The sequence below is a fragment of the Hetaerina americana genome, unplaced genomic scaffold (genome assembly GCF_022747635.1).
Source record: "Hetaerina americana unplaced genomic scaffold, ioHetAmer1.1.p SCAF_100, whole genome shotgun sequence".
Taxonomy (NCBI): domain Eukaryota; kingdom Metazoa; phylum Arthropoda; class Insecta; order Odonata; family Calopterygidae; genus Hetaerina; species Hetaerina americana.
Window position 1 is genome coordinate 498,027 of NW_027286071.1, and position 18,170 is coordinate 516,196.

The 18,170-nt window shown below is 38.5% G+C and overlaps 1 protein-coding gene across 1 annotated transcript; it reads right to left on the bottom strand.

The window, feature by feature from the left end:
* Positions 1–552: 552 nt before the first annotated feature.
* Positions 553–16,736, bottom strand: LOC139700427 (myosin regulatory light chain, smooth muscle-like). The gene is made up of 6 exons (XM_071599025.1): positions 16,640–16,736; positions 12,870–13,064; positions 4,974–5,096; positions 2,717–2,856; positions 1,836–1,884; positions 553–1,087 (listed from the first exon to the last, which is right to left on the bottom strand). Exons 1-6 carry the CDS (start codon positions 16,658–16,660, stop codon positions 980–982), a joined length of 636 nt encoding a protein of 211 aa, XP_071455126.1. The 5' UTR covers positions 16,661–16,736; the 3' UTR covers positions 553–979.
* Between the last annotated feature and the right edge of the window lie 1,434 nt (positions 16,737–18,170).

The following is an 18,170-nucleotide window of genomic DNA, read 5'->3' on the forward strand; positions in this document are numbered from 1 at the left end:
CCCCAATCTGTGTGTGTGTGTATGTGAGTACATGTGATCTCTTTGGTTCTGACACGTTCACGGGAGTTGTAACGGCTCGCCGAACATGGCGTCTCTGCTGGACGCGGAAGAACTTCGGATTCTCCGGAGAGACCTTTGCTTTTGGAATCCTCAAGAGCACCCCCCCCCCCTTCCTCACTCTTCTTCCGTCTCACCTGCACGTGGCGCGTTCTCCGGACCCCAAAGAGCTGCGATGCGGCTTCCCAACCGGAAACGCTTCGGCCTTAGCACGTAGCCCGCCAGAGGGGAAACCCAAGGCTGTAGATGTTCCAGCGGTTTGCACCTTTCAACCGAGGGCATCAAACTGCTTGTGATAACCTACCTTAATTTAAAGGATTTTTTTTAAAGCTTCAGAATTGTTTTAGAGAAAATGAACTGGTCGACTAATAAGTCTGCTTCAAGAGTAGCATGAAAATTCGTCGTCGAGACAATTTTTCTTGGGATAAATTGTATTTGTGCAAAAGGCTTGTGATATGATTACCGTGTTCAAGCGTGTGTTTATATATATATTTTTTTTCTTGTTTATTTAGCCGTTGTTTATTGTGATCCTTTTATTATATTTTGAAAAAATATTATGAAACCTTTGTTATCATAGTACAAATAAAAAACGTACATGTTTTTTTTGAGTAACATGATGAGTTTTTGACACATAAGTTAAAAAATTATCTTTTTCTTTACAATAAAAATTGGTTTACAAAGGCGTTGCAACAAAGATTCAGTAGTCTGAAACCATTTGGCTCTTCTCAATCCATTTTCCTTGTTAATTTGGTCAAAACGAGTTGATTACATCCACGTCGTTACATTGGGTATTACTTATATTTTTTGTGTGCAAAAGTGTGTGGATTTCGCTAATGCCTAGTAAAATTGGTTAAAAATAATGTTTATGGTGGGGATGACTGGAGAATCAACATAAAGCGGAAGTTGGATAAGAGCGATTTGGTCACTTCTTTTTTCTGAGTCCGCAAAGCTTTTTGCAGAATTCCACATAATCGATCAGAACCTTATCGCCCTTGGAGTATGTCGGGGCATCTTCAAGTGCCATCTCCACCTGAAACAGGACATCCGAGATTGTTAGCTTCGCTGTTAAAAAAAAGCTTGAAAAATGATTAATATATTCAGTTACAACCATGGGGAAAATGTGTTATATATATATATATATATAAACCATAAACATAGTAATCAACGCGAAGGTCGGTTTGGTAGGTGATGGTAGAGTTCACCCAGTACTAAGCCCAATACGGCGTGTGAAATTAACACATCAGGGTAGGGGGGCCAGTTCCTTTCCCTGTGCCGGTTATGGTAACCCAGGAAGACCTGGTACCCGAAAAATAACATAGCTTGGGTGGAGCTGCAGGTGCCCGGAGTGGCTTGCCTGTGAATCGAACCCGGGCCCTTTGGTTATTTGTCCAACGCTCTACCCCCTAGACTACCTCGGCCCATATATATATATATATATATATATATATATATATATACATATATATATACATATATATATATATATATATTATATATATACATATATATATACACATATATATACATATATATATATATATATATATATATAGAAAACATCAAATCAACAGGGAATAAAAAAGTATTTTGAGCCATTTTTACACGATGGTTCTTACTGTCATTTTCTCCAAATACCGCCTCACTTTGAGAAATGAAGCAATGCGGCAATAGATTCAATTTTATCTGGTGGAAGACATTTTAACAATATTGGATACACGACATTTGTAGATGCTTATCTCACAAATTGACGATCAATAAATTAATACCTTGATACTAACCTCTTGCGCAGTAAATTTGTCTCCCCAAGTCATCAAATCGTGTCTTATCCTGGAAAAATAAAAAATAAGGTTTTAATCTATGTTACGAGTATGTTGAACTTTCATCATCAAACTTGAAAAGCATAATTATATGAAGAAATTCAGGTTATCAGTCGTATTAGCTATTGGGCAACTTTAAGATTGGTTTGTAGGAATAGTCGGAGGTATCCTGCTATCTCCTAATATGTTCATTTACTCGTGAGTTTTTCTCTTCAAAACAAGTGGAAACATTCTGCTAATGCAGAATTGTGCTTTTTTACTAGCTATTAGCAGTTGCAGTTTATGAAAGGCATGAGTTTTCTGCATTAGCCATGCTCAAAATTAATCAAATGCTTGAAATTATATTTCATATTAATTAATCTCAGCATGCCTTAAATGCATAAATATAACATATAAATACGAGTATGCCCTCCCTGATAAAAAGTAACGTCTATAGTTTAACTTGATTCATGTTTAAGCATTTTCAGAAAATGTGGCTCAGAAAATATTGGATTTTTAATTCCCCTGGGGTACTAATATTAGGTTATCACGGAGTGAGACTTGATGTTAAGGTAATTTAAGTCATTGCGGTTGTATGTGGAATTCGGAAGTGGAATTATAGGGAGTGGCAGGAAGGGCAAGGAGAAACACGGCGAGCAGTTTCAACCGTATCAATCCATTCATCTCTTTAAAGACTGCATGTAATTAAGGCTTGAACGCGAAGATTCACTCGATGATGTACACAATTTACATGGGCTTGCATAAAATAACAGTGTTTTGTAATGTGCATGATTAATTAGCTGGTCCTGTTCAATGATCTAGAATGTTAAAAAGTGGGATTTTTTGGACTTAGGGCACTCAACTGGTCTTCGTTGATGAGACCCGAGTCATCAGCATCCCACGAAGCGAGCGCGTCGAGGAGTGTCTCTTCAGGGTCCAGCTCGACTGTGCGGTAGCCGAGGAGAATCACAAAGGCGTCGAAGTCCAGAGGATTGCACATCGCCTAATTGAAAAATGAAACAGAACTTTTGCAAGTGGAGGAAAGGAAGGAAGCTTTTTTGATATTTTCTTCGAGACTTCTAACCTTTAAGTTTCAACTTTATAAATGGATCGATATTAAAATCATCATTAATTAATCATCATTATTTTATATACTAATCGCATTTTTTGGATGCTGAAATATCTTAAGCGGGGATAACAGGAGGCAGTTAACTAGCGTCAGAGCCTCCTTAAGAGGCTTAATTTGATTAAATGTTGTCCAATCATATATAAATACCAAATTGATCACGAATGAATTAAGATACCCTGCCATTTAGTTTAAAAAGAATAATAATTTTAGGTATTTTAGTAGCTTACAAGCCACCACTAGGGTGTGTATACACACCAGACTAATTTGGATCCGTATATGACCCTACCGCAGTCGGACAACGCTATTCTGACCCTATCGCGACGATTCGCTTACAATCCCGACTTGGCACCAGCAGACTTTTTACTATTCCCAAACGTGAAAACTTCCGTTAAAGGATACCAACATGGTACCATAAGTGCCGTTAAAGAAGCTTGCTCATGCACCCTTTAGGACCTCTGGTAATCCGACTACCACGGAGCCTTCGAGTCGCGGAAAAACCGCTAGCAAAAGTATGTCGATACTTTTCTTAATACTTTTTATGCAAGCTATGTATTTTTATAAGCTCTCAAAATTCCTGGTGGTAACTGCTTACTTTTATCAATGCTACGGAAGTTATTTTCGTGAATAACAGGTGTGAGTAATGAACACTGAAACAGAAGAGACTTTTATTTCGACTAAACATTTCCGCGCTTCAAGAGAATTTAGCATATATGTATATACAGAAGCTTTCAGAGCTTTGGCATTTTGTTTCTGGGTCGTATTCCATAACTCATGGTTTCATCACCAGTGATGACGCTGTCCAAATAATACAGTTCATTTTCAATACGTCGCAGAAGTTCATTTGAAATTTCCCACTCGGTTGGTCTTTCGTGACACGGTCGGCGCGCTGAGGTTTACAATAACTTAAGTCTTGCCGCTTCTACAGCTTGGAGAGTACTGAGACTGGGTTCATGGCAAAGCTTAGCGTCCCCTCCACCTGCTCCAAGTAATTTCATCGCACTCCGACCAATTAAATGTGTTTATTTCACCAACATACATCAATGTAATAAATCCAGCATAGTAAAATATCAACAAAAATGCCTTAATAACTTCTGTAATTGTTTCTCAGAAAGTAATTCTAAATTTGTCCCCTTTTTTTAGGTTTAAGGTTAAGGATCTCTGAATTTTTTACGCAATGAAAATTATCATTCTGCATCATGTTCAAAGTATGAAAATCGTTCGCCTTGACCAGGACCAAATGATCTTTACACTTAAAAATCAATGCATTTTTGTGAACATAAGCGAATGACTATTACAGTTACTGCCGCGGCATCTCACGTAGTTCTTTTAATTTGTCATCCTTCTGCCGTCGTTGGCTATAAGACTAGTTTTACATCCTTTTGAGATGATTTGTCATCAATTACAGATTAATACGAGTAAAAATTAAGGAATATTAAAGGAATCATTAAATTGTCCTCAAAATTTACCATGGATGTGAATATCACGTACGAGATGACAAGTAATGTATCAGTTTTATCAATTTTTTTTATATTTTTCAATAAGCTCTTGCGTTTTAGATAAACTTCTTCTCGTGTGAAAGGTGGCTTTTCTATTTATTTACTATTTAGAGGTCTATATATATATATATATATATATATATATATATATATATATATATATATATATATACAAAAACCTCTATACACTATGAAACTAAAACCATACACTGTCTATACATAAAATTGCTGCCCACTAAAGGATCTGAAGTGGTGATTCCTGAAAGGCGGTGATTCTATGTGTAGTGTACAGCATTAGTCTGAATCATTAGATGCGCAAAAGTGCCTTATTGACGCATTGGAATCTAAAATGTATCTTTGCTAAAGCCATTGTATACATTTTCAACCAAGAGTCCATCAAGAGTTAAACTGAATTCATTCATTGGTTAACTTGAGCGAAATGTGTCATATCTGAACGTCGGCATATAGTAGTAGTGCACAATATCCCATACTCACTTCAGCCAGCATGTGATCGAGGTCTCTTTCCGGCATATCCGGTTTCCCCAAGGAAACGTAGGTCATCCGCAGGTCCTCCTTGTCGATGAGGCCGTCGTTGTTCAGGTCTAGGAGGAAGAAAGCCTGACAGAGTGAAAGAAATGAGGATCTAATAAGTTAAATAATCTTAGAAAAGACAATAAAGCATTGTTAAGATCTTCAACCATTTCATCATAAAATTTCTTGATTCATGCGCCCGATAAACATGTAAATAAAACTTACATTGCATAATTGCAAAAGTATACACCCACCAGAAACGATTAAACTGGGCGAGACAACAACATCAGTAGGATGATTAAATTCTTCGTTAAATGAAATGAACAAAGATGGTGGAGGTTAATAGCTTATTCTAGGGTACTTTTCCAAAAGGGACTAGTAAAGTAATTACTGGTCGCTCCTCACATAGTTCCACCGATGTTTCCAACAGGAAAATTGATGGAGAAGGATGGCATCACAGTCATTCTGATTGATTAGACACCCGGATTAAACACTTGTTATCGGAAAATAGCTTAACTGGCTACTTATGTATCGGAGCAATGAATTAATTCATTTAAATGCTCTGACGACGCTAGAAAAAACAGAGTGGTTTCCCATATTTTAAAATGAATTTCAACACCCTCATACGTTACCCGTAAGATGAGCATGCAAATAATTCTGACTCGTCATTGAAACAATATATGTAAGTAATTGTTATTCTTGAGTGCCTTGACACTTTTTTACTGTAGATTCATTTCCTCGCGAATGATGGTAGAAGTTGTATATGTTTCTCAATTAACTTGAGTGTACGAGGGTGGTTCAATAAGTACCCGTATTATAAATGAAGAAACAATTTTTTCAAAAATATTTTTTTTTTTCAACTTAGTCCCCTTTCAGAAAGATACCTTTCTCCCAACGTTCCGGCTATTTTTTTTAACCCCTCCTAAAATAGTATTTGTCGAACTCTCTAAAATGCGCCTCTGTCTCGGCGATAACTTCCTCATGTGAACTAAATTTTTTTCCCACGAACCATTTCCTCATGTTAGGGAATAAGAAAAAGTCGCAGGGAGCCAGATCGGATTAATACGAGGGGTGCGGCAGCAATTCTTAACGTAGTTCATGAAGTTGACAGTAGGATCTTGTAAACACGAGAATATACGACTGAAGTTCAACAAATCAGCCACTTGAAATGACAGAAAAAATATCCTCCAGATTTTTAATGCTACAGGCGAAGGCTGGAAGCGTTGGAAAAATGTGTTCATTTCCATGAACCGGTGAAATTCACGCGTAAGTTATCAATTTATATGCATAGATAGAAAGTAAATAATTCGAGCCCGCCACTGAAAAATCCCCGCCTGTCGTTCCGAGTGAATTCACAGTGGCACAATTCAGCATCCACCATTGGGCAGCAAAAAAGCCTCGGCACGCCCTTGGAGTCCCTTGATGAGGTTGGACTTAAAATGTCAACCCGGGGATACGGGAAATAAAAACTTCTGCATCACACATCTCGTGGAGATAGAAAGAGGGGGGCACGGGGGGGAGTGTCCGGAAGGGGTAGGGGTGAAGGGTATCCGAAGGGAGAGGGCGGTGGGGGTGGGGAGAAAGGGTGTTGGCACTCTTGAATGACTGCGTAATCCTTTCGCCGGGGACGTCGCGGGGAGGAATGGTATGCGAGAGTGACTCCGCGGGCGGAGGAGGGGGGGGTGAAAAAAACGAAGAAGTGAAAACGGTCCGTACTCAGGTACGCTCCCTAAATAGAAGAGACACTTGAAGTAGCTCTCGTAACATAATATTACAGCGTTTAAGCGTTCGCCTTCGCTTAAGGAAATTATCACGAAATAGCCCGGAGCGGAATCCGGCATTTTCCGTACGCGTATCCAAACGAGGAGGCGAACCCTATCCCTCACTTTTCGGTAAACGGCGTGTTGTAGAAAGTATTTTTTTTGTTCATGGTGCTCAGTTATCACGTATTGCATTTCGAACTGTTACGTCTGTTCGACCTTGGATTGAGATATGGATAAACTCTAACTTAAACTATCATATACGTAAGAGAAATATCATGCATTTTGGAATACCCAAACGCAACATTTGTAGCAAAAAGATCAATGAGTCAGTATTTTCCGATACATATGTCGCCTTAATGAGTCACCATTACGAGTATGAGAATAAAAATCACAGGATTACGGCCGAAAGATCCTTGTTTACCCCACTGTGCAAAAATGAGCTCGGCGAGATGAATTAATATTTCAACTGCTGTCATTCGTATAAAAATCATGAGACGTCCATCCTCTATGTCAAGTTATAACGAAATTTTTTTATGTATAGGAAATAGTGTCCTCAGCCGCATTTCCCTTGACTTCCTCTCTCCCGGAAGAGGGATGAAAGCGAAGCGGCTGTGATCGCCATGTAATTCATCCATTATTTCAACCGTGGGCATAGGTCGAGAGATGGCCAGCATCGACGAGCACGCCGAATGAGGGAGCAATTGCTCACTCGCGGTGAGCGTACTTTGCCCATTCGGAGTAAAATATTTGGAGACGCATCTCAAGACCGCAAGTATGAGGTCATCCTTGCAGCAGCTTGATGAGAAACATAACCACTCGGTTTTGTGAAACGCACCTCGCAACTCCACCAGTGGTTTATTCCCAGCGTCGTATTTATTTTTCCAATCGACGCAAAAATATTGGTGTAACTGAGTCAGCCGAAGTGGAGATAACAAACAAAATGTTGTGAGGACGACCTTACATGCTTAACCTTCAATAACTCGAAGTAGACAATTTATGTAGACCTTGAGCCGTTCGTGATTCTTAACTTATCCAAACTATAGGATTGGGAAAGTTTGATCGTCGCGGTGCTCTTCCTGCGCGTCACGGATTGAAAATTGGGTCGTATCGCGAGTGAATTAACTGTAAGCATTAATACTCTTTGGAGGTCAGACGAGGCGTGGAGGAGGAGGAAAAGAAGGGAAAAATATGGTGCAGACATAGGTGGAAATAAAACGGACCCGCGGATATCCGGCGCCCCCTCTGCCGGCATTTTTCTGCCCGTCCGTTCCACATCTCTCTCACCCATTCATTAGTTCGTCTGCTCCGTCTCACTTCGAGGAGAAGGGTTTGAGGCGCGGGCCAAATGTTCCAAGGTATTAATTCTCATAGTCGCGGGTTTCCTCCGAAGCGCCTTCCTTTGCCTTCGCTTCGGACGCGTCCGGCAGTCTTCCTTGATTTCGGAGTGATGTATTGTCTTGTCTTATTTTATTCGTGATCCCTCCAACTCTTCCCCCTTATCCACCCGCATCTTTTAATTGCTCAAACGGAAACGCTGGCCGGCGGCCTACATCCCACCCCTCCCCACCTCTGCCTCTCTCACTCTCTCTCTCTCTCCCCATCCACCCAACCTTCAAACCCTTCCACCGGAGCCTTTTCATCTCGGCCAGGTGGCGCGGAATCCGTCCCTCCCCCACGCGGGAATGAAGGAGGCGTCGGCAAGGGTTCTCTCCCTTTCTCTCTCTCTCGCTCTCTCCCCTCACCAGTTCCTCCCCCAAAGACGAAGGCCAAGGAGAAGGTGGGTGGGAAAGAAGATCCCACTTGCCTGTCCTTGGTTCAGCGATATCTCGACTGGTAGAATTAAAATTGGCCGCAGGTTTCCACTTTCGGTCCGCTATTAACAAGATGCCTTACCTTATCTTTGCAGTCTTGTACCACGTTGCGTGCCTTTCCCCAATCATTTCATCATTCCTGCTTTAAGAATTGGCTTTGATAGCGGCCCTTCGCTATATTGACTTCGTTATCGGGCGGTTACTGATATCTCAACAGTTAGGGTCTGTTTCTGAACGCAACAAAACAATTAGTTCCCACATTTCCCTCACCAAGAAACTTCTAATGACAAAATATAGGGTCCAAAACTTATTGCATCTTCGTTCCACTCTATGAGTTAGATAGTTTTAATTTATATTTAAAATTGTTTTTAGAGATATTGCAAGTTGACCTGTAGTTACATGTAGCAAAGCATCAGGAATTTAAAAGGGTGGTTATTTTGGAGAAAATGGAATGATTTGCGGTACAAAGGATTTGATAGTGCTGTGGCAAAATCCTTTAAATTGAAAGAAGCACGACCGTGATAAAATTTTTACGCTTATTTTTTTGCTGGTAACTCTTGACGTATTTTTAATGGGTTGAAAAATATAAATATAAAACTTGCTCCCTTCCACCAAGAAACCAACATAAAATTATTATCATTCAACTCTAAATAAATTACTTAGACTTCTCTTAGTTAATTGGCAGGCTGGTAAATGAAATGCCAAAGAGAAGATAAAAAAATTCTGTCCTGAATTCTATCACGAAGTAATCCAATGAAAATATATTGTATGTACTTTTATGAGACTGATGAAGTAGGCTGTATGCACAATATGTCAAGTAAATATCAAATTGAATGTTGCACTATAAGCGTCCACTTTTACTTTTTTCTTTCCAAGTGTTCCTCTAAACAGGAAGTCTAAATGGCGCATATATTTAATTTTTTTTCTAATTTAAAGTATCTTTTAGAGTGTCATTCAATCGAAATGAATTATGAGGCCATGGACTGCTCGGAAATACGTCTTTGAGAGCAATCCACCGCACTGTCGACTAATAATTAATAGCCCAGTGTATATAAATAGACCCAGTGTGGGATTTATGGAGTAAATATAAAATCCAGAATTTCAATGATCCATTTTTCACACTTGAGTTATCTTATATTATGTCATATCGTATTTTTAGTTTTCTTCGTCGACAGTATTCCACGGTAAGAAATTGAATTATTATTTTTTTTAATAAGAATCAGCAAAAATGACTTCCATTTGCCTAGTGTAACAAATTTTAAACAAATTAAAGAAATTTATGGAATATTAAAACACAAATATTTAACAAATCTTAAGCTTGAACTAGAGTTCAGGAAAATTCTGTAAATTTTTCCTTCAAGCCAAAAATAGTTTATGTTCTACATCTTATTTATATATAACAATTTTTGAAAGTCAAAGCTATGAGCTATGATAATTTGCATATACTCGTACACACACACACATATATATATATATATATATATATATATATATATATATATATATATATATATTAATATATATCTATGCCTATGCATACATGCCTATATATATACATATATATATGCATGCCTATATAAATATCATCATCATCATCAGTATTACAATCCTAGGATTGGTTTACTGCAGCCCTCCATTCTACTCTATTCAATGTCAATTCCCTCAATCCTTGATACCCTCTCTGTTTTACGTCTTTCTTAATTTTTCATAAGTACATGTCTCTTGGTCTTCCTCGAGGGATCTTCCCTTCTAATTTTCCTTCAATGTACATTTGAATATATATATATATATATATATACATATATATATATATATATATACATATATATATATATATATATATATATATACATTCAAACACGAAATCCCGCCAAACGGCGAATAAATACTCATATATACAGAAACATATATAAGGAAAAGGGATAGGAACACGTATAAAGGACGAACACAATAGAGGTGGGGAAGGCGGAATCGAACGGATCACAAGAGTAAAAATATCTCCTCAACCGGGACTCGAACACCGGATCTTTCCACTTGCCGGGCGGATGCTCTTAACCACTTGAGCTATCGAGGATATGTAATTTACCCTGAGATCCGTGGGTCTTATATGTCGCCAAGCGCCCCGATTCTTTAGCCAAGAGATGGCGTCAGGGGGCTGTTTCACCCACCAAAGGAGAAATAGACAATACACAAGAGGAAAGGTAGGTGGTTACAATTCATACAACATCATACAGGAAAAGAACAGTGCGTTTCGTGGCACGCATAGCCAGAAGAAAGAGATGAGCCACATTGGCCAATATATATATATATATATATATATATATATATATATATATATATATATATATATATATATATATATATATATATATATATATATATATATATATTTATACACCAAAGTAAACATTAATAGGATAAGGCCTCGTCTGCCTCGGAGTAAGAAAGTTAGAGAAGAAATCTATTTCTCCGAGGGTACTTTGGCATCGAACTGTCAAAGCATGAAAGGTATTCTCAGCCCATGGTTCTTTTCCGTGGATTCGTCTTTGCCTGCGCAATCATTCCGCGCCACTTCAATCGACCTTGCATTTTCCGCTCACTCCACACACCACACTCCCGCGCCGCTGCGCCTCCCTGCATTTGCATTTCCTTATCGGCCCGCCGTCATGAGGGATGAGACGAGAGGCGTGGGTCACGCGACAGGGAAGGTTTTCAATGCCGCCCCCTCAACGCTCCCAACGGAGCAGAGGCTTATCTTGCGCGTGTTCCGCCACCACGCGTATTTCTCTCTCCCTCCCCCCTTCGATATCAAGACCACCCTTGGGGGTAAATGCGCAGTCTCCTTCGAAGGGAATGGTTTTTATATTCCCATTCCAGGGGGAATATTTATTTCGTCGCGGAAATATTTCCCTCAACCGAAGAGTTCCTTTTCTCCATGAGCCCGGCTTAAGCCGACAGTCGATTTAATTTTAAACTCGAATGCTGCAGAACCTACGCTTTTCAAGTCGACATTTGAGACATGACATGTATCGCGCGTTACGCTAAGTTGATTTCAGGTCGTTTTTTGTAAATAACACCTACCATTGCTTTTCCTCGATCGTCATTTGATAGAGAAGGACTTCCCTCAACGCCCTAGTGAAATTCGGGGCGATTAATTCTCTACGTGAAATACGACTTCTAAAAGTAAACACTCTAAGCATAAAAATAACAAATATTATGCTTTAAATATGTGTGCGTATATGTATATATATATATATATATATATATATATATATATATATATATATATATATATATATATATATATATATATATATATATACCTATACATATGTATAGGTATATATATAGGTATATATATACCTATATATTCTTTCAATGAGGCTTAATCAACCGATGAGAATATATTATTCAATTGTACCCCGAAAATGAGCTATAGTAAAATTGCGATATATATATATATATATATATATATATATATATATATATATATACTATATATATATATATATAAATATATATATATATATATATCATTATATTTTAAGTTATGTAGAAAAGTTCAGCAGACTGCTTTGAAAAGTTTAAAATATGATATTACATAATTCTCATGCTATCTGTTTACTTACTTAATACTAACGCCAACACTGACAGATAAATGTCCTTATTTACTATTTGCAATCACGACGTAATAATCAATGCTTAAACGCCATCATCAGATGCCCAACAAATTTTTGTTGTACATCTGATGTTTTTTCTTAGTTTTGCCTTTTTTTAAACATTAAATCAATAAATAACCCTGACCTTCGGTGCACTGTACATTGATTCTACCTGACTCTAAGAATAAATAAGAGCACATCAGCATCTACTCTTTTGTTTTTGTCGTCAAACTCCTAATCGTCACTCGCAGAGATTCTGCAGAAAATAAAAAAAACGCTAGATTATGAAAGGGGATATCAAATTGCAAAACAGTGCATACAGTAAATACAGTATATATTGTAAGGTTAAAAAATATCTACTGGATGCAGAATCATGTATACCAAAGGACTGATACGCCGAAAGGTCGCGCCCCTCAGTACGGTGACTAAACCCTCTTGTAGGCTGACAAGTCGGGCCGGGAAGGGCATGACCAATTGGTTCCATATCTCTTGACAGCGTTGAAAATGAATGTGTGCCCACCCCGATCACTTTGTGGGCATGGACGAAAGCGTGACTCTAGTAAACTACGAAGCATTAACAGGACTCAACAAGAATTTGCCGAATGCTTCCGTCTACGAGGAACTTGCCTCTTGTAGCTCCCTCAGTTTCTTGTCGTCAATCTCCTGGAGGACATCTTGCTCTCGGGAGGGGACGGTTGGCGGCTTGTAAAAGCTGATCACGTCCCCCTTCTGTCGACCCCCGTCCGTGGACACCTTGCGGCTGGCCCTGCCGCCGTCGCCGCCATCCGCATCGCCTCCCGTGCTGGACTTCTTCCTCTTTGTCTGCGGTGGCGTAGGAGAAAATGGGAGGGAAGGAGGAGGAGGTTAGTCGCTTTGTTTTCAATGCGATGAGGACTGAGAGGCATTTAAGAATGCAGATTCGAGATCAAAGAAGTGATTTATCGGGAGTTATCTCGTTGGCGCGAATTACATTTTTGAGGGTGTTGAAGTTCTACGGACAGTAATAAGGTATATTCATTCAGTAAAACGTTAAAATTATCGTTTTAGATAATAAAATCTCCAAAATATATGTAAAATATACTCAAGGATAGTATTTCAGCTCCATCTTTTGTCAGTACATTGCTATGTTCGTAAAAAAATACATTCACTCAAATAGTATCTACATCAAAGCCTAGGCAAAACTTAAAGTTAAATGCTATTCCTTGGAAAATAATCATATAAAGGATATAATAATCGCAAATTTACAAGCATATTTAATAAAATTTAAAACCGACTGAATAATACTGAAAAAAATCACATAAAGGGTATTATTCCAAGAAACTGCGGGAGATGCCGCAGCAGTAACTTTTAACGGAGTCATCCGATAATACCTGTATGTATTTCAGTGCAACAATTTCAGAGTGTAAAAAATTATTCACCTTGGCCAGAATCTTGGCCAAGGTGAATGATTTTTACGCTCTAAAATTGTTGCATTGAAAAGGGTATTATAATCAATTATTTTCAAATATGTATATTTAACTAATTAACACAACGGTAAAGCAATACTGGATATTAAAATCCTTTTTTCTTCATGTCGTTCAAATATTAACAATCACTCAGAATTAAGTCGAAAGGATCGTTTGATAAATAACATGAATCGAATGTACTCGACGTTTGAAATCCTTAATATTCAAGGCAAGGATGCCAATTTCTTTTTATCTCGTACTACTTGTGATTTTCCACCAAGGTCGCCTAATCCAAAAAGCTAAGCGCTGCGCCGATTTTTTGTCCAGATGAGATGCATCATCTGGAACCTAGAGTCCTCCGATCATGGAGTTTCTACGCTGCCTTCTCGTAAACATAAATGTTAAATAAATGCTATATGCTAAATTTTTATGGACAGTCGTGTTTCTCATTCGGAATCAGGGAATATTTGTCAGTCAGAACTATATTTTTAGGATCTCGTAGGCTACGAGGAATTAAACTCACTAAATTTACGACATTATTATGCGAATAAGATATGACAGTTTCTCATTCCGTTTTCCATCCTATATTTTGAGTCCTGTTATCGACAAATACGAGTAATATAATCCTGAATACTGCCCTGACGAATCATAAATCTTCTCTCGTCACCAAATGAATGGTATTAGTTCACAATTGATGGCGTCTGTCGAGCTTTTCTCGAACACTTCTTAGATCCACAGTTCTGTGGCAACGAGTTTGACCCACTTAGGAAAACTTTCGTGTCACTGGTGTTTCTTGTGCTTGCAAGAGGTTCTCAAAAAATATAACTTTGCGATGTGAGATAATCGAAAATGGCGCGCAGTTACCCAAATTTGAGGAGCTGCAAGAAGAGCTCGTTCTATGATGTGTCGCGATACATCTCTCGAACTTGACGGTAATAGTTTACGCAAGTTTGAAACGGGCGTAAAATTCAAACATAAAATTATATAATTTGTATCCATTTTGTAAAACATGCCCACCCAATTTGTAAGTTCTAAACGCAACATCATATGTATGCTGCCACTTTGCATGACTTCATGTAATAACTAAGAAGAAATCTTCCCGCAGATCTTTGCTATATCCTTTTTTATTCTGACGTTAGATCTTTGCATTTACTAAGGTTTGCAATGCATATTAACAATTTAAGCTCTAGATAATTACGCGCAATTAAATTCTTCAAAAATAATATGGTTATATATATATAAAGGCTGATTAGTACTTTATGCATGATTAAACCGTGATTCTCACTAAAAACAGTAAAATCTCGGCACAATGTGAAATAAAACTATATTATTCGAAGAAAAAGGGAATAGTTGATGGGCATAAGATCATTTATGTTGGATTATTTAGGAAAGAAGAGTTGGAGTTTAAAAATAACTACACTTAGATATTTCAATTTTGTATTTTTTAACCTAGTTATGCACATTTCCAAGGATAATTTACGAATAGGGGCGAATTTGATACAAAAAAGTCGAATTTTCTTCGAGAAGATATTTGAGGAACGCAATTTTTATTAAATCAGCAAATAAATGATCAGAATAAACATTCAAATGGGACAAAGTGTTCCGTGCGGTTTATAAATTTTGTTTTCGAGATTCTAGAATGAGATTTAAGAAAAGAGATAAGGGCAATCAAAATGGTGTTGGATATGGAAAATATGGAATCATACCGTTGTCAGAAAAAGAAAATTGAGGAGATTGTTAGTGGGTTGTTGAAGACGGTTTTAAATAGAACATTTTAGGTAATGGAGAAGAGGGAGATAAAAAATAAGATGTCACAAGGGAGGGTAGTTGAGTAGTAAGATGACATAAAGAAATAAAAAGCTTCAGGGAGAAGTTTTTTAACGCCATGCGGAGGTTTGTTGTTTCGTTGCGATGAGTAATAGTCTTCAGAAACGTCGTAAGGATAATAACTTGAAGCGTAATACTATCACTAATAATGCTTATAATAACTGTATTGATTTAAGACACCTGAAAATTCAGAGATATTAAGAGTAAATACAGGAATCGTTAAATTTACAGGTCAAAAGATAAGATGCAGTTCCTGTATCTCAATTTCTGATTCAAGTGAATGCTCTATGTTAATTCATGGCGATCGTCTTTGCGAATTATATTTCTGTTATACTATCAGTATAAATTGATATGTCTTCACGCGGATACAAAATATTGTTACCACTATCCGCGTGTGGATCTATCACCCGTCTAATCCTTTGGTAACCCCAATTACGATCTGCACAATAGTCTCGATTCAACTTACTAGAGGACGTTAGAGAAATACAGGGAATGCAATACCTGAATAAAGGTATACATTAGTTGCTATGAGTTAGAGACTATTTAAATTTATACAAAATAATTGCTTCTCTGTCGAAATGGAAGTGAAGGAAGGAAATTTAATGAATACTGAATACAAATACTTTCTTAACTAAAACTAGACTGAAGCCTTGACGAGACCACATGATAATTTTAAAAAGCCCTCAGGAGACCCGCAGCACAAAATATTTACCACCGTCGTTTCAAAGGTTCGACCGCTTCGTGTGGATGGATAACCGGACAAACTGTTGGAACGCAGTAAAGTTTCAAATCTTCTCACGCGAAAAGACAATTGAGATAAAAATCAAAAATATCTGATTTTAATATATTATATTTCACGGAATAAAAATAAACCAGAATTCGGTTAAATATTTTTCTTCCATTGTCCAAACCAATCGCCATTGATGAAAAAATATTTGAAAAGCTTCAGCCGTGTATAACATTCAACAAACAATTTCCTTATAAATAAACGTTTACCCTTTCAAAAACAGTTTCGAATTGAAGTGACCATTCCGAAATCTTATAATTAGCGCAAAATCTCCCCGATCCTACGCACCTTTGCGATAGAATCTCAGACGCGCGCGATTGCACTCCGAGATCACCTACCTTCTTGTCGGAGTCCGCCATCCTCACAGTAGAACGAGTGGACACTTACTGAAGTGTTCCAGGAAAACGGAACCGTAGGGGGGGGTGGACCTCCGTCATTCCTGGAGTCCTCCAGCAGTGCCACATCCTCCCCCGACTCCCCCACCATCCTCCCTCCCCTCCATGGTCTACCCACACCTCCACGACGACTTAATAAACCTCAGTACCCACACCACCAACCGAAACAACCCCATGCCGCACCCACCCCCGCCGTGGCACTTTCGAGATCCTAGTTCCTCCATTCACCCCCTCTCCCACCCCCTCTCTTCACCCTCTCCACCCCCGACCCTCCCTGCTTATAAAACCCCACACTACTCCCACATCTATTCCCTCATCCCCTCCGGCTTCCGCGAACCCTCTGGGGACCTTCTCAACTCCGCCCGCCCACTCCTCTCTTCTACGCCTTTTAACCCTTTTCAGAAAGTCCCACAAACCGCGCGCGTAAGGGGGCGGGGAGGGTCTCGAGGGGCGGGGGCAAGGAGGAGGCGGGCAAAAAGCGTGCGACATCCAAACCTTCCCAAGGGCCCCTTCACCTCTTCCCCTGCCCGTGCCTAAATATGGGCGGGATCCCAAAAGCAGTGTCCCACAAGGCATTGGGTTGGGTCCGCACCTGGGGACCTAAACGAACGATGTCCCTATTATCAGCGTCATTATCAGCATGTGGAGAGATTGATAGAGTCGGGATAAGAGGAGACTTGGAATGTTTCCACGATAACGGTGGTGGAGGTTGAAGAGGAGAGATGCTGGTGGGATGTTGCAGATTTTTCAACGGTGTCGGAATATGCTATGGTGAGTGATACGTCTTTATCAGTTCATTTCCCCTTTATCGGAGCGTTTCCGGTGATGAAAGCCTCCGGAATTGCTAAGGAAATTCATAAAAAAGTGGAATTTATATTTAGCCACTATTCTTAATGGGGCTGCTAATTTTCCATCCAATGGCTATAATCTCTAATTTTTTTAATATCTTTCGGTTTAGTTTACCATAAATTTTTTACAATGAACAAAATCAAAGAATTTATCATTTCCATGAAGTTTGTGTGCTTCATGATTAGAAGATTTGAATCATAAACCCAGACGGTGTGGACAGCTGGGCCAACATTAGTGAATTTTGAACAATAGTGGCATAGTATTGTATCGATAAAGTTTTAAGTTGCCATTTTGCCGAAAATTATATAGGAGTATCATATTCCTAAATCATTATTGTTTTCTGAATTTGTATGTGATATATGCGTTAACGGGACGAGTTAGCTGTACCCTAACATATCAAATTAAATTTTGAGTTGATTAATTTGAATATACGTGCTCATGTTTATGTCTTGCGCTTAGGTACTAATTATTATTTGACGTGCAAACACCATTGTTTTCATATTTTTCTTTCAAAATATTGTGTTTAGAAATAAAAATAGATGAATTCTTTGCTCTGTCTCAACAGTCCAGAGATATTCCAGTGCAGAGTTCTATTCTGTTTGAAATTTAAAAATGTCCCAGTGAA

What these genes read in the sequence shown, in the direction of transcription:
- LOC139700427 (XM_071599025.1), bottom strand. Translation starts at nt 16,660, where the DNA reads ATGGCGGACTCCGACAAGAAG. An exon ending in TGGCGGACTCCGACAAGAAG is followed by an intron (nt 13,065 to 16,639) that starts GTAGGTGATCTC and finishes ACGCCACCGCAG; the next exon opens with ACAAAGAGGAAGAAGTCCAG. An exon ending in GGTCTCATCAACGAAGACCA is followed by an intron (nt 1,885 to 2,716) that starts GTTGAGTGCCCT and finishes TTATTTTTCCAG; the next exon opens with GATAAGACACGATTTGATGA.